At 37.7% G+C, this 15,880-nt stretch overlaps 4 protein-coding genes across 4 annotated transcripts; 2 read left to right on the forward strand and 2 right to left on the reverse strand.

Annotated features, from left to right (window-relative positions):
* Window positions 1-1,039: 1,039 nt before the first annotated feature.
* On the reverse strand, window positions 1,040-7,493 carry LOC125224325 (wall-associated receptor kinase-like 1). Its single transcript, XM_048127711.2, has 6 exons — window positions 6,979-7,493; window positions 5,386-5,769; window positions 4,103-4,624; window positions 3,245-3,601; window positions 2,948-3,124; window positions 1,040-2,421 (listed from the first exon to the last, which is right to left on the reverse strand). The coding sequence occupies exons 1-5, from the start codon at window positions 7,490-7,492 to the stop codon at window positions 3,114-3,116; spliced, it is 1,788 nt and encodes a 595-aa protein (XP_047983668.2). The 5' UTR covers window position 7,493; the 3' UTR covers window positions 1,040-2,421; window positions 2,948-3,113.
* LOC148931422 (wall-associated receptor kinase-like 1) lies at window positions 1,271-2,338 on the reverse strand. The gene has a single exon (XM_089064779.1). It carries the CDS (start codon window positions 2,336-2,338, stop codon window positions 1,271-1,273), a length of 1,068 nt encoding a protein of 355 aa, XP_088920905.1.
* A 1,535-nt stretch (window positions 7,494-9,028) lies between the features above and the next one.
* Window positions 9,029-11,671, forward strand: LOC148931423 (heat shock cognate 70 kDa protein-like). Its single transcript, XM_089064780.1, has 3 exons — window positions 9,029-9,242; window positions 9,582-11,194; window positions 11,504-11,671. The coding sequence occupies exons 1-3, from the start codon at window positions 9,029-9,031 to the stop codon at window positions 11,669-11,671; spliced, it is 1,995 nt and encodes a 664-aa protein (XP_088920906.1).
* Window positions 11,672-13,310: 1,639 nt separating this feature from the next.
* LOC125224335 (heat shock cognate 70 kDa protein-like) lies at window positions 13,311-15,219 on the forward strand. The gene is made up of 2 exons (XM_048127720.2): window positions 13,311-13,524; window positions 13,607-15,219. Exons 1-2 carry the CDS (start codon window positions 13,311-13,313, stop codon window positions 15,217-15,219), a joined length of 1,827 nt encoding a protein of 608 aa, XP_047983677.2.
* The last annotated feature ends 661 nt before the right edge of the window (window positions 15,220-15,880 follow it).

A 15,880-nucleotide genomic window follows, 5' to 3' on the forward strand; every position in this document is an offset into this window, starting at 1 on the left:
GGAAGCTGATCCTACTGCAACAGGTTGATGGAGCTACTTGAGCAAGGTGGAGATTTGTAGATATATGCTCAAATAGCTCAAACACTTAGTGATATATTGCTTGTTTTTTAAATGAGTGTTTAAATCTTAGCCATTGATTTGTTTAGATTAGATAGATGCTTTTGTAGCCATTGGATCAACTCTTAAGTTGATTAGTTGTTTTTCTCCATATAGCCGAGAAGTTAGGGATTTCAAATAGCAATTCCCCCAAATTGATTTCAGCTGGAAGAAATAAAAGCTCTCTCTCGATTTCTCCCAAGCCTCACCTCTTCCTTTGATCTTGTTCTTGATACTGAATCCTAACAACATGTTTCTTATCAAGTTTGGTTATAACTTTCATCTGTTTTTTTTGGTTACCGAGTGCTTTAGATATCAGTTGCAAAATAAAATATGTTCTTATCAATTACTATAACTTTTTAGTGTGTTTTTGTTTCTTAGGCAGTGTTTGGTATATGGAATTAGAGGTGTGGAATTGGAATTGGAACCTCCAATTCCAAATCTAGTGTTTGGTATCATAAAAATTTTTTTGGATACAATTTGAAAATTCCATATAAAAATGAGTGGAATACATTCTTACACACACTGCACACACACACGCTGCAGACACATTCACACACACACACATACAGCAGAAACACAACACACACCATTCACACACACACACACAGAGTAGAAACACAGCACACACCATTCACACACACACACACAGAGTAGAAACACAGCACACACCATTCACACACACACACAGCAGACACATTCACACACACAAACAGCAGAAACAGAGCACACACTCACACACACAAATATCTTCAAACACAGTACACACACGCAACACAACACACACACACTTCACACACATACTTTAACACACACACTACACACACATTCAAATTTTTAAATTCAATTCCATATCAATAATTTCATTTTTCCAAACAAAGGATTTGGAATTGAATTCTAATTCAATTCCTTCCAATTCAATTCCAATTCCGTGTACCAAACGGACCCTTAATGATTTTTCATTTGGATGGTAAATGATTACATCGACTGGAATATAAGCTACCGAATTATCATATTAATACAATCATCACGGGGAATTTTATTACATCGACTGCAATATAAGCTACTTAATACAATATAAAGCGATTCATTAATATTCCAATCTTCAATCTCAGATATGGCATAGAACCAAGTCTTGATCATCTTATTTGAGTCTACTATAAATGTGTCTATATTATGATACACTTTCAGATAACACTAACGGATGTGAGTCTGATGATGATGTGAAAGCACTCTTATAACTATTTGTCCATGTGTACTCAGTGTCTGAAATCATCGCAGACATATCAGACATCCTAAAACTTTCCAATTCAGTAGCAACTTCTTTCATAGTTGGTCTCATTCTCCCTTTTGAGTGCAAACATCTTTGTGCAAGCTTTGCAACTAGGATCACCTCCTCCTTTCTTCCTTGCTCCCGAACTTGTGGATCTAAAATCGTATCCATGCATTCTTCTTCCATGCATGCAAGGAACCGTGTTGCTAGACCTCTTTCCTCTTCTGTTTTATCAAGAGATATTGGCCTTTGCCCAGTAAGAAGCTCGCCAAGAACTACCCCGAAACTATAAACATCGCTCTTTTCTGTGAATTGACTCGACCGAAAATATTCTGGATCTAAATATCCAAACGTCCCTTTAACCACAGTAGTTAAGTGAGTCTGATCTGTAGCAACGGACCTCGATGTTCCAAAATCAGATACTTTGACAACATACTTTTCATCAAGGAGGATATTTCTTGACTTAATATCCATGTGATAGATAGGCACAGAAGATGCAGAGTGTAAGTACGCTACCGCCCCTGCTATGTCTGCTGCAATTTTCAAACGCATGTTCCATGTACATGGAAATTCACTACTTGGATCATGTATTAGATCAAATAGTGTGCCGTTTGGCATGAATTCGTAAACAAGCAAAGGAACCTCAGTCTCCAAACAACACCCCAATAGTTTGACCACATTCCTATGATTGATCTGCGATAGTATCACCATTTCATTTATGAACTGTTCCAACTGATTCAACTCGACCAGCTTTGATTTTTTTATCGCTACAATCTTACCATCATATAACATTCCTTTATAGACAGTGCCTTGCCCTCCTTGTCCAATAATTCTGCTCTCATTAAAGTTATCCGTAGCCACCTCCAACTCTTTTGTCGGGAAAACTTTTGTTTTTCCAAGTGCACCTTCATTCGTCTGTTGTTGCAAGAGAAGACCACCATTTCGCTTGAAGAATTTATCTTTTACCATTCTTTCCTTTCTCTTTCGCAACAATTTATACAACCAAAAGAACACTGAAACTAGAAGAAGAAGCCCCAATCCAGAGCCTATACCTACAAGCACACTTAAGAGTGAGAAAATTAACAAATTTTAGAAATAAGTAAAACTCAATGAGCTGCATATATGATTATAACACTTCCATCCATAAAAATATTTTCTTAATGGGTCTCACTATCCGCTAACATCACTTTAACTACCTTTCTCTTCCTATCACTTACTTTACTAATTGTGCATTAATTCTCGTGCTATTTAAATGCCTATATTTTTATGGGACGGAGGGAGTATTTTATAATCCAGTGATCCTGATTGGTTCTATGTCTAATCTTAAGGGGCTTTCTTAGGGAATCGCGACCATACATATAGTACTCCCTCCGTTCCATATTAATAGATGCATTTCATTTTTTTACTCGTTTAGGAAAAATAATAATAAATGGTTATAGTGAAGAAAGAATAAAATAAGAGACAAAATAATGTAAATATTAGCGAAATGATACTATATGTATGACATACAAACACTAGATTTTCATAGGAAAATATATTAAACAGATTGATATGGGTGTTGAAACATTATATTGTTACCTATCAAAATAATCATCTTGGTTTTGGATGGCGGCTGTGGAATGCAACTTGTTCCATCTTTCTTTCCATCACCAATATACCCTTTCGGACACGAGCAGTGAAATGTCCCCGGAATGTTTTCGCAAATTGAGTTTGAGACGCATGTATTAGTTGTATTATCAGCGCATTAATCAATATCTGCTCGATACATAATCACTGGCTAGTTGTAATTTGATAAAGCATATATATATTTGTAGGTGAATTTCGAAATAGTAAATCATTATAGCATAACAAGGGAAAAGATTAGAGGTTACCAACCTTGGCAGCCTGGGTCGAGGTAGGGATTGCCTCTGTATCCTTTGGAGCAGTTGCAGAGGTACCCTCCAAGCGTAGCATCAAAATCAACACAATCACTGTTATCTCGGCATACGAAGTTAGCGTGATCCTGTCGTGCATCTTTGCAATTCAACACTCCAATCCTCCAATCCAGTGCCATGCTCGGCTGAACATAACGTTGGATTGGGTTTGAGTTATTCTCAAACGAAAATCCTACAGTGTAACGAATGTATTCATTCCATCTTTTAGCGTATTCAATGTAGGCGTAGCTACATGAAACATTGACAATTGTCCTTGGTTCACTTAGATTAGTCATATTTGATTCGAGGTAAGTTGTACCTGCAAATGATAACATATATTTCACTTATGTCAAGCACTTTAATTTCTAATAGCTGCAACATTTCCTAGTTAAGATAGTATACGATTGTATACCTATATCTAAGCTTACACTATGTATAGTTTAAATTAGAATTAATGTGTTAGATTAAGTTAAGAGCTCATTTATTAAGTGATGTCTAATTACACTTAAAATTCTAATTTAATTACACTAAAAAGTCAAACCCAAATTTACGGCCTAAAATGAAAAGTGCGAGTAACATGAGACGGAGGGAGCATCTTTTTCTGAATAAACCCATAGAGTGGGTACATGGTTAATAAAGAAGCGTACCATTTAAAGTGACTTATTTCTTGTTTTGGACATCTCACGCATTTGCTAGAGTGAAAATATCATTATCGATGCTTTATTTTCTCCGATTCTAACTTACAAAAGTGCACTACATAAAATATCGTACTATCAAATAAGAAATGCTTTGCAAAGTAAACTCCACCCATAATTATTACCTCTTGGAATTGGTACTCTGCTACAACCATCATCTGCAAAAGATGTTGGTCCATATTCACAATGTACGTAAATCGTACCATCACCATAGACTTGTTTGTCAGAGCAAATGGCTGCGCAGCTGCTGCGTATGGAACTTCGTTTGTCTCGTCCAATTACCCCGACAACCATAACATTGCAGCCAATGGTAGTGATCCAGTTCTCATCTGACAATCTATATTGCGTTTGCAATAAGTCAATTTTCAAGCTCCGCTCAACTTGATAGTCTGTCTCTGGCCGATTGTAGCAATTTGAAGATACATTGCTGTAGTTAACAATGATTTTTGATGAGTTCAGCTCCACGATTTCAGTGTTCAAAAGACGGAGGTAGGGTTTCGCGGGGTTGGTGTCCTTCTTGCAAACAACTTCAAAAGATGGCTCCAGGTAGCAATTTGGACCCACACCAAATGGAAATGGAATTGATACGTTCCCACATTGATCTAAGCATCCATGTTTGGCAATTGAACTTGAAGAGGGAATTATTGCTGGCAAAGAAGCAAATGAGATGAGGCAAAAATGGAAATTAACTAGGTGTAATATTCCCTCCGTTCCATACTAGTAGAGTCATTTCCCTTTTTAGTAAAAGTCAACATATTTCTTCTCTCTTACTTTACTCTCTTTTACTTTATTCGCTCTTCAGCTCTCTACCTTTTCTCATTTCCTACTTTATTCTTTTTTACCTAACACAATTTTTAATAATCTCATTGCCAGAAAGAAATGCCTCCACTACTAAGCGGAGGGAGTACTAGTAGACCTGCCCAAGGTTTACCGAACCGGCGGTTAAAACCGAAACTGTAACAGCCGGTTGCGGTTCCGAACCGAAACCGTGAGAATTTATCCAAACAGAAACCGTCGATTTTTGAACCGTTGTTTGGTTCAGGTTCAAAAATTTTCGAACCGAAACCGTGCCGAAACGGCTGGTTCCGGGCGGTTCCAAATCGGAACCGCGAAAAACCGCCGGAAATTCGTTATACCAAACCGGAACCGCAAAAAACCGGCGGTTCGGAACCGTGAAAAACCATAAAAAACCGCCGAAAAAACCACCGGTTCGGAACCGAAACCGGCGATTTTGGAACCGGAACCGTAACCGTGAAATACCCTTGCGGTTTGATTCCGGTTCAACAATTTCTAAAACCGTAACCGGCGGTTCCTGAACCGTGGGCACCTCTAAGTACTAGATAGCTAAACATCATGTGTTCAATATGGAAACTTGAAATAAATAGATCTAGGGAGAAATGAAACTAACTTTGGCATCCTCCTGGTAAGTAAGGATTTCCCTCATACCCTTGCACGCAGCTACATGTGTAACCTGTATTTCCCCTATAGGAATATCTATAATCAACACAAACACTCTTTTCGTCTACACATGCGTAAGTGTTGGAATTCATAGCGCGGCTGCAGTTCTCAACCCCAACGAGCCAGTCCAAGCGCACTACAGGCAGCCTTGTTGCAGATGCCCAATTATCGTTTACCAATGCCGTTGAGTTGTCCAGATAGTACAAAGGATATGAAAATACGGTTTCGTTCATCTTCGTCTTCTCGTGGATAAAGGCATAGCTGCACGGAAAAAGCTTTTTACGTTGTGATCTTCCGCTCAAGTCAATCAGTTCTGCTTCCAAGAAACTTATTCCTGTGACACTGAGTCAAAATCAACTTTTGGAAAACTGAAATTTCTATATGAAATTGTCGACGACATTAGTTTAAATGCGGAGTTGATAAACTATGAAATCATCCTAGCATAAAAATTTACTCCCTCCGTCCCACAAAGATTGTCCCATTTTTCCATTTCGGTTCGTCCCACAAAGTTTGTCTCATTTCACTTTTTACCATTTTTGGTAGTGGATCCCATATTCCACTAACTCTATCCTACTCATATTTTATTATAAAACTATAATATAAAAGTAGGACTCACATTCCACTAACTTTTTCAACTCACTTTCTATTACATTTCTTAAAACCCGTGTCCGGTCAAAGCGGGACAATCTTTGTGGGACGGAGGGAGTATTAGATTTTATCTACCCGTATTCCACTAACTTATTCTCACTCATATTTTATTATAAAACTAATATGTAAAATTATGACTCACATTTCACTAACTTTTTCAATTAGTTTTCATTACATATCTTAAAACCCAGGTTCGGTTAGTGTGAAAAATTTTAGGGAATGGAGGGAGTACTAATTGAAAAAAATTCTTACCTATTAGTGACTTTATCAACTCACTATTCAACGTGTTTTGACCAAATTAGTGACTTAATTATGAATCCAATTAACTAAATAATTAATATTAATATTAATAAAATACTTTTACCTATTATAAATATTAAATTAAATTATAAATTATGAATATTTATAAATATTTAATCAAATTAAAATTGATAAAATATTTTGCCTATATATTTAACCTATAATAAAATTAAATTTTTAAATGTTTTATAAATTTTAATTTAGTTTTATATTAATTATAGGTAAAAAAAAGTATTTTATAAATTTTAATATTTTTTATTATATGTAATTATTTATATGAATTTTATTAGTTAGGTTAATCTGGATAATTAGATTTTTAATTAAGTTACTAATTTGGTCAAAACACTTATGACACATGACCGCTAAAATTAACAAAAATATGTTAATTGTGGACCAAAACATATTGTTTGACACCAAAATACAATACACTTAAAAGGACCAAAAAGTTTTTAGAGCAAATATAAGATAATAAATTTGGACTTTAGTCTTCATACATATACATAATAAGATTTGAATGCAAATGTTAAGTTATAGTAACGTTAAAACATTTATTTTTCACTTGGACTGCGATCAAAACAAAACTCAACACACTTACCGTAGAGATCCTGATGGCAACAACCATTATATTGGCAATCTCCGAAGCCAGTATCGTTCTTGTCAGCACAAAACGCCGAGCAGCCGCCAACGGTGGAACTTCCGTTGGATTGCAGCACCATATCATCACACCCGATGGCAGTGAGCACGTTTTCAACCGAGAGCATATAGGGAGTTCCCGACAAGTTCACACTCATACCACGTTGATTTTCGGCTGAGAGATGATAGCAAGCTGAAATCATGTAGGGGTTTAAGAGCCGAATGAAAAATTCATTGAAATTAAATTCAGTCACTTGTTTCTTCATAATGGAGAGGTAAGCTTTTGGAGGGTCAGTGGAATTATCGCAATTGATGTCAAGATAAGGGCTGAGGCTACAATTTTTGCCAATTCCAAATGGATATGGAATGAGTAAATCCCCGCACCGGTCATGGCATCCCGGTTTGGCATTTAGAGCCGCGGAGAGTGGTGATGGAAGAAGTAGGAAGATAGAGATGATCAGTTGCAGAGGAGACATAGTGAATGAGTTTTGCTATCATGAAAAAAAAACTTGGCTTAAAATAACTCACTACTTGACTTTGGTGACGAGCATTAAAGTTTATAGGTCTTTTTCCAGTTCAATATATTTTGATAAAAACATCTCAGACTTGACATTGGAGACGACTATTAATTAAACACGTACATAGATTTTTGACCAATTCATATATTTGATTAAACATCTCACTACTTCACTTTGGAGACAACTTACAGTCTTAACACTAAATTAAATAAATAGTTTATTGACCATTTAAAGATGTTTTAATTATTCCATTTCACTTTTATTATTTTTAATAAAGTATTTAATATTAATTCAGATCTTGACGCGGTCTTTAATAAAAGTTAGGGAAATGCGTCCTCTTAAAAAATAATAAAAATATATAATAAAATAGAGCTTTCGACTGAATGCTTTCTCTAAAAAAATTAATTAAAATATACTATTAACAGTAGTATAAAATAGAGCTTAGAAATTTGCCTGTATAAAAGTTGTAAGGGCCAAAAGAACAAGGAAATATTACAAACAATAAACTTAGCACAAAAAACAATTTCATCCTTTATTTCTTAAAATAGATATGTTAACTTGAGAATTATTTGAATTGAACGTGTATAAAAAGAAATGATATGCTATATATCTTATATGACTATGAGCACCATCTTCGTCTGATACACGTTTAACGTGAGACTCACATACTACTGTTTTTTCCAATTCATGTTTTTTACAACTTATACCGAACTCAATTGAGATTCTTAATTAGGTACGAATGGAATATTAATCTTATTCTTACTCCATCTGTCTCATAAAATAGAGAATTTGAGAATGTCACCTATTTCTATACAATTGGTAAAGTGAAATAAGATAAAAAAGTTATTCGAATATTATTAGTAAAAAAATGACTCTTATTTAAAAACAAAAATAAAAATACACTAATTTTAAGGATGGACCAAAATAGCAAAAATTAACTACTCCCTCCGTCCCACCTCAAGTGATCAACTTTCCATTTTGGATTGATTTCCTTTTTTAGCTAAATACAAAACTTCAACCATCTCTTACTTTATTCGCTCTCTTTTAATTTATTCTCTCTTTCTTACTTTATTTCCTCTTTATTTCTCTTACTTTTTCCTCTCTCATACTTTACTCTCTCCACTTCAACTCAATACATATCATTTTCTTAATTCCCGTGCCGAAAAGAAATCCATAAGAAGAGATGGGATGGAGGAAGTACAATTTTTTTATACAAATGAGGTAAATATTCTCATGACAATTGATTTATTACAAGACGTAAAGTCGAGTTGGGCACATGTAGATATGGCCGTACTAGATAGTAATGCAGATATGGAAAGAGGCCATCATTGCTCTTATTTATAGAGGTGGTGTGATCCTTTAGATTTCATTTTAGATTTCCTGCAGAGCAGAGCTTATCTATATTGACTATTGAGGTTTCTAAATCTTGCTCTTAGTAGTAGTTCTATCCACAAAACAAAAGTGTTGTTTGTTTATTGCTGGCATCGATCATCAATGGCGGAAAATGGCGAAGCACGGGCGATCGGGATAGATTTGGGGACAACATATTCATGTGCCGCAGTTTGGCAGCACGGCCGCGTTGAGATTATACCGAATGATCACGGCAACCGCACCACCCCCTCCTACGTCGCCTTCACCCGCACCGAGCGCCTCGTCGGTGACGCCGCTAAAGATCAACTCGCCCTTAATCCTACTAACACAGTTTTTGGTAACATAGTTCTCTCTCTTACATGCTCAAAACCAACTTGGTTGATGTTTTAGTTAGTTACACTCACTCTTATTCCCTCCGTCCGCCATTAGAAGTCCCATTTGTGGGTGGCACGGGTTTTAAGAAATGTTAAGAAAAGTGGGTGGAAAAAGTTAGTGGAATAGGGGTTCCACTTGTATATATTAGTTTTAAATGAAATGTGAGTGGAATGACCTAGTGGAAGGTGGGACCATATTACCATTTATGGGAAGAGGGAACCGGGACTCTTATTCGCGGACGGACTAAAATGGAAAAACGGGACTCCTATTCGCGGACGGAGGGAGTATTATGTTGTTATAGATGCAAAGAGGCTGATTGGCCGGAAATTCAGTGACCCAATGGTTAAGAGTGACATGAAACTCTGGCCATTCAAAGTCATTCCTCACCCTACTAACAACAAGCCTATGATAGAAGTCTCCTACAAAGGAAAGGAGAGACAGTTTTCAGCTGAGGAGATCTCTTCGATGGTGCTCTCTAAGATGAAGGATGTCGCCGAGGCTTATCTTGGATCATCTGTCAAGAATGTTGTGATCACCGTGCCTGCTTACTTCAACGACTCTCAGCGCCGGGCCACCAAGGATGCCGGAAACATTGTCGGCCTTAACGTTGTGAGGATCATCAATGAGCCTACTGCTGCAGCCATCGCATACGGTCTTGATAAAGGGGGTAGTGTGGCTAAGAATGTGCTGATTTTCGACCTTGGTGGTGGCACTTTTGATGTGTGTGTGGCCACGATAAAGGCGGATACTGTTGAGGTGAGGGTTACTGCTGGTGATGCCCATCTCGGAGGTCAAGACTTCAACAACAGGATGGTGAATCACTTCGTACAAGAGTTCAAACGCATCAATGATGTAGATATCAGTGGGAACGAAAGGGCTTTGAGGAGACTGAGGGCTGCTTGTGAAAGAGCCAAGAGGATGCTTTCCTCGGCTACTGAAGCCACACTTGTTATCGTCTCCTTGTTTGAGGGGATTGATCTGTATTCGACTATCACTCGTGCTGAATTTGAGAAACTTAACATGGATTTATTCAGAAAGTGTATGAAGCAGGTTGAGAAATTATTGTGTGATGCAAAGATGGATAAGAGCGATGTGGATGAGGTGTTGCTGGTGGGAGGATCGACGAGAATTCCTAAGGTGCAGCAGATGCTGAAGGAGTTGTTCGATGGGAAGGAGCCGTGCAAGACCATAAACCCGGACGAAGCTGTGGCCTACGGTGCTGCAGTGCTAGCTGCCAAGCTGAGTGGTGAAGGCAATGAGCAAGCGGAGAGTGTGGTTCTGATGGATGTTACTCCTTTCTCTCTCGGCATTCGTGGCGTTGCAGGCCAGATGGAGGTTTTCATTCCGAAGAACACGCCCATCCCGACAACGAGTGAGGTGATGATGTTCACCACGTGCGAGGACAACCAGGCCAGTGTGGAGATCATGGTGTACGAGGGTGAACGAAGAACGGTAAGTGGCAATACCCTGTTAGGGAAATTTGAGCTCAAAGGCATACCCCCGGCGCCAAGGGGCATTCCTGGTATCAATGTGTGTTTCAACATCGATGCAGATGGCATCATGAATGTGTCAGCTGAGGACATAGCGACCGGAGTCAGGAACGAGATCACAATCACCGACTACATGAGTAGGCTGTCCCAGGAAGAGACAAGGAAGATGACGCAGGGTGTGGAGAAGGAAAGGAAAGTTGATGCCAAGAAGGCTTTGAAAAAGTATGTCTACCAGATGAAGGAAGCCTTAAGATATGAAAAGATTGCAACTCTGCTCACACAAAATGACAAGATTAAGATCAAGAATGCTTTGAGGTCAACTGAGCTGTGGTTGAGTTCAAAAAATCTTGCAGGGGCTGATGATTTCAAACACATGATGAATGAGCTCGAGAGAGTTTATAATCCAATCATCACCAGGATTTATGTAGGATTAGGATAATTAAAGTAGTTGATTTAGGGAATGTGTGTAGCTACATAGATTGGGATGATGTTGTGGGTACTTGATCTTTATAAATATTTTCTGCATTTTGCCTGTCAATATCAGCTATATAAGTAATTATACTACTTCTTACCAATGAAAACTAATACTACAAACTAATATTTCTGTTTCAATCCAAGCACTTCAAGACCAGATTAAGGTGTTTAACTTTTCTTACAACCTTATTGTTTTTAACATTTTCCTTCTTAGACTCTCTTTGCTTAGTATTTAACATGTTTGATAAATACTTTGCAGGAAATGTTTCACATTATATCAGGAGATCGAACGGCGATGCAGATAGGAGAACGAAGATCGGACCTTCAAAGCCGGGGATTGAGCTTAGTACCATCTGTTGTTCTTGAAGAACTTGATAGGCAATTTGTCCCAACACCTTCTATAAATCTATTTGCAGAAAATCATTAATCCAGTCAATTCAAAGGAGTAGCTTGTCTTGCAACAAAAAAGAATGTGTTTACCATTGTTAAACATGGATAAAAAAGACTGGGAAAATGATAAAATATTGTAACTTTGTAACAACTGATAATTGTCTTCTGTATTGAATGATTCAAAAATAGGATTACATGTTTTTTATATGGAACTTGGTATGTATGTTTCTATCCTAATACACAACTTAGTACATAAGCCCTGATAGCTTATTTTGGTAAGTTGATCTATTGCTTGATCTTATGTCAAGCATTGAATTAGAGTCACCTTTCTCTGTTTCTAACATCTTTATTTTTTAACATCGTGGAATTTACCGACTTGGTCAAAATATATGTCAGTTGGTCATTAAAATGAATGCAACTTCACTATGCAAGTTGGCTTAATAGTGAAGATCGACTGACAACCAACATGTGGCTGCGTAAAAAAGTAAAATTAAAACCCAACCTTAACTAATACAAATAACAATAAGTCATGCAACCAAATTTTGTACAACCAAAAATTGATTTATTACTCAAAATTATTAGCCATATTTGTTGTTGGCAGAATTTGCTATAGAGGTCGAAACCGATTGATTGATAGGCTGAACTGAAATCGATTGATAATACAGTCAAGTTATAATGATGAGTAATTTGAAGAGTTGTGATGTAAAAATAAATCTAGCTGCAAAATATGTGGCCAAATAATTTTAGACAAAATAATATGCATATAAGTAATAGTAGTAGTAAAATGATTAATGTCTAAAAATACTGGTTTCAAATTCAATTCAGATCTTGATGCGGTCTTAAAAAAAGTTAGGGAAATTAATTAACTGAATGCGTTCTCTTTAATATCTAATAAAATAGAGCTTTCGACTGAATGCTTTCTCTGAAAAAATTAATTAAAATATATTAATAGTAGTATAAAATAGAGCTTAGAAATTCGCCTGTATAAAAATTCTTGTAAGGGCCAGAATAAGGAAATATTATAAACAACAAACTTAGCACAAAAAACAATTTCATCCTTTATTTCTTAAATAGATATGTGAACTTGAGAATTAATTGAATTAAACATATAAAAAGAAATGATATGCTACATATCTTACGTGATTATGTGAGCATCATTTTCATCTGACACATTTAACGTGAGACTCAAATTCTTCCCTCTTTACCTGCTCATGTTTCTTTACACTTCTTAGAATTCATGCCGACCTAATTGAGATTCTCAATCGCGTACGAATGGAATATTAGTTTTATCATTACTCCATCTGTCTTGTGACAATAGAGAATATGAAAATAACACAGAGTTCTATACAAATGGTAAATTGAAAAAAAAAGTTATTGAAATATTATTAGTTAAAAAATACTCCTCTTAAAATAGCTAAAATTAACTACTCCATATTTTTTATTCTCATGACAATTGCAAGACGTGTAGATATGATCGTACTAGCTATTAATGCAGATATGGAAAAAGGCCATCATTGCTCTTATTATAGAGGTGGTGTGATCCTTGGATTTCATTTTAGATTTCCTGCCGAGCTTATCTATATTGCTGAGGTTTCTAAATCTTGCATTTTAGTTCACCAGTAACTAACACGTCTACCACAAAAGGAAAGTGTTTGTTTATTGCTAGAGCATCATCAATGGCGGAAAAGGGCGAAGCACGGGCGATCGGGATAGATTTGGGGACGACGTATTCATGCGCCGCAGTTTGGCAGCACGGCCGCGTTGAGATTATACCGAATGATCAGGGCAACCGCACCACGCCCTCTTACGCCGCCTTCACCCACACCGAGCGTCTCGTCGGTGACGCTGCCAAAGATCAAGTCGCCCTTAATCCTACTAACACAGTTTTCGGTTAGTTAGTTCTATCTCTACATGCTCATAACCAACTTAGCTGATTTTTTAGTTTGTTACACTTGCTCTTATGTTGTTACAGATGCAAAGAGGTTGATTGGCCGGAAATTCAATGATCCAATGGTTAAGAGTGACATGAAACTCTGGCCATTCAAAGTCATTCCTCACCCTACTAACAACAAGCCTATGATAGTAGTGACCTACAAAGGGAAGGAGAAACAGTTTTCGGCTGAGGAGATCTCTTCAATGGTACTCTCCAAAATGAAGGATATCGCTGAGGCTTATCTTGGATCATCTGTCAAGAATGCTGTCGTGTCCGTTCCTGCTTATTTCAACCACTCTCAGCGCCAGGCCACCAAGGATGCCGGAACTATTGCAGGCTTCAATGTTGTAAGGATCATCAATGAGCCTACCGCTGCAGCCATTGCATACGGCCTGGATAAAGGGGGTGATGTGGCTAAGAATGTGCTGATTTTCAACCTTGGTGGTGGCATGTTCGACGTGTCTGTAGTCACGATTGACAATGGCGTCATAGAGGTGAGGGCTATTGCCGGTGATACTCATCTTGGAGGTCAAGACTTCAACAACAGGATGGTGAATCACTTCGTACAAGAGTTCAAACGCAACAATGGAATGGATATCAGTGGGAACCAAAGGGCTTTGAGGAGATTGGGGGCTGCTTGTGAAAGAGCGAAAAGGATACTTTCCTCGGCTTCTAAAGCCACACTTGATATTGACTCCTTGTTCGAGGGGATTGATCTGTTTTCGACTATCACTCGTGTTGAATTTGAGAAACTCAACCTGGATTTATTTAACAAGTGTATGAAGCATGTTGAGAAATGCTTGCGTGATGCAAAGATGGAGAAGAACAGAGTGGATGAGGTGGTGCTAGTGGGGGGGTCGACTAGAATCCCCAAAGTGCAGCAGCTGTTGAAGGAGTTGTTTGATGGGAAAGAGGCTTGCAAGGCAATTAATCCGGACGAAGCTGTTGCGTATGGTGCTGCAGTGCAAGCTGCGATCTTGAGGGGTGAAGGCAATGAGAAAGTGCAGAATCTAGTTGTGTTGGATGTTACTCCTTTCTCTCTCGGCGTTGCAGGTCAGAGGGAGGTATTCATTCCGAAGAATACAACCATCCCGGCCATGAGGGAGGAAACATGCACCACGTGCTGGGACAATCAGACGAGTGTGGAGATCAAGGTGTACGAGGGTGAAAGAAGAAGGGTGACTGACAATAACTTGCTAGGACAGTTTGATCTCGAAGGCATTCCCCCGGCACCAAGGGGCATTCCTGTCATCAATGTGTGCTTCGACATTGATGCGGATGGTATCATGAATGTGTCGGCAGAGGACATGGCGACCGGACTCAAGAACGAGATCACGATCACCGACTACAAGGGTAGGCTGTCCCAGGAAGAGATAAGGAAGATGATACAGGGTGTGGAGAAGGAAAGGAAAGCTGAGGCTAAGAATAGTTTGAAAAAGTATATCTACAACATCTTAAAAGCAATTAAGTATGTCAAGATTGCAGCCAAGCTCACAGCAGATGACATGAAGACAATCAATGATGCTTTGATGTCTACTATACAGTGGTTGGTTTCAAACAAATCTGCAGAGGCTGATGATATTAAACATAAGATGAAGGAGCTCGAGAGAGTTTATAATCCCATCATCACCAAGATTTATGTAGAGGATTAAGTAGTTGATTTAGGGAATGTATGTAGCTACATAGATTGGGATGATGTTGTTGGTCTTGGTCCTTACTCTTTATAAATATTTTCTGCATTTTGCCTGTCATTATCCGCTATATAAGTAATTATACTACTTACCAATGAAAGCTAATGCCACAAGCTAGTCAAATGAACAAAGAAAAATTACGGCAGAGAATGAAACAAACCCTATTACTGGAACACGAATTACACAAACAGCAATTTCTTTCAGCATCCTCTCTTTATGTTAAATTGAATATTTTTGAGTATGGTGCATCAGAACATTACTTAATTGATGTCAAGGTAGCAACTGACAGAATCAGCTTATAATTTGCAACAATGGATAATCAAACTATATCTGCTTCTATTTTGCTCTCAGTGCTTCAATTCTTTTGCAGACAGACACAGCCTTAGTCTGCTTGAGGCTCTGTTTCAATCCAAGCACTTCAAGACCAGATTAAGGTGTTTAACTTTCCTTACAATAGCTTGTTCTAAATGTCTTATAGCTCACACAACCTAATCGTTTCTAGTATCTTCCGCGGCTTTTCCTTCTCAGACTATCTTTGCTTAGCGTTTCACATTTTTTGCTAAATACTTCCAGGACATGTTTGACATTATATCAAGAGACCAAACAACAGTGCAGACAGGAG

Source organism: Salvia hispanica, chromosome 2, assembly GCF_029641045.1.
Source record: "Salvia hispanica isolate PSC_SH4W2 chromosome 2, Shi_PSC_v1, whole genome shotgun sequence".
Classification (NCBI taxonomy): domain Eukaryota; kingdom Viridiplantae; phylum Streptophyta; class Magnoliopsida; order Lamiales; family Lamiaceae; genus Salvia; species Salvia hispanica.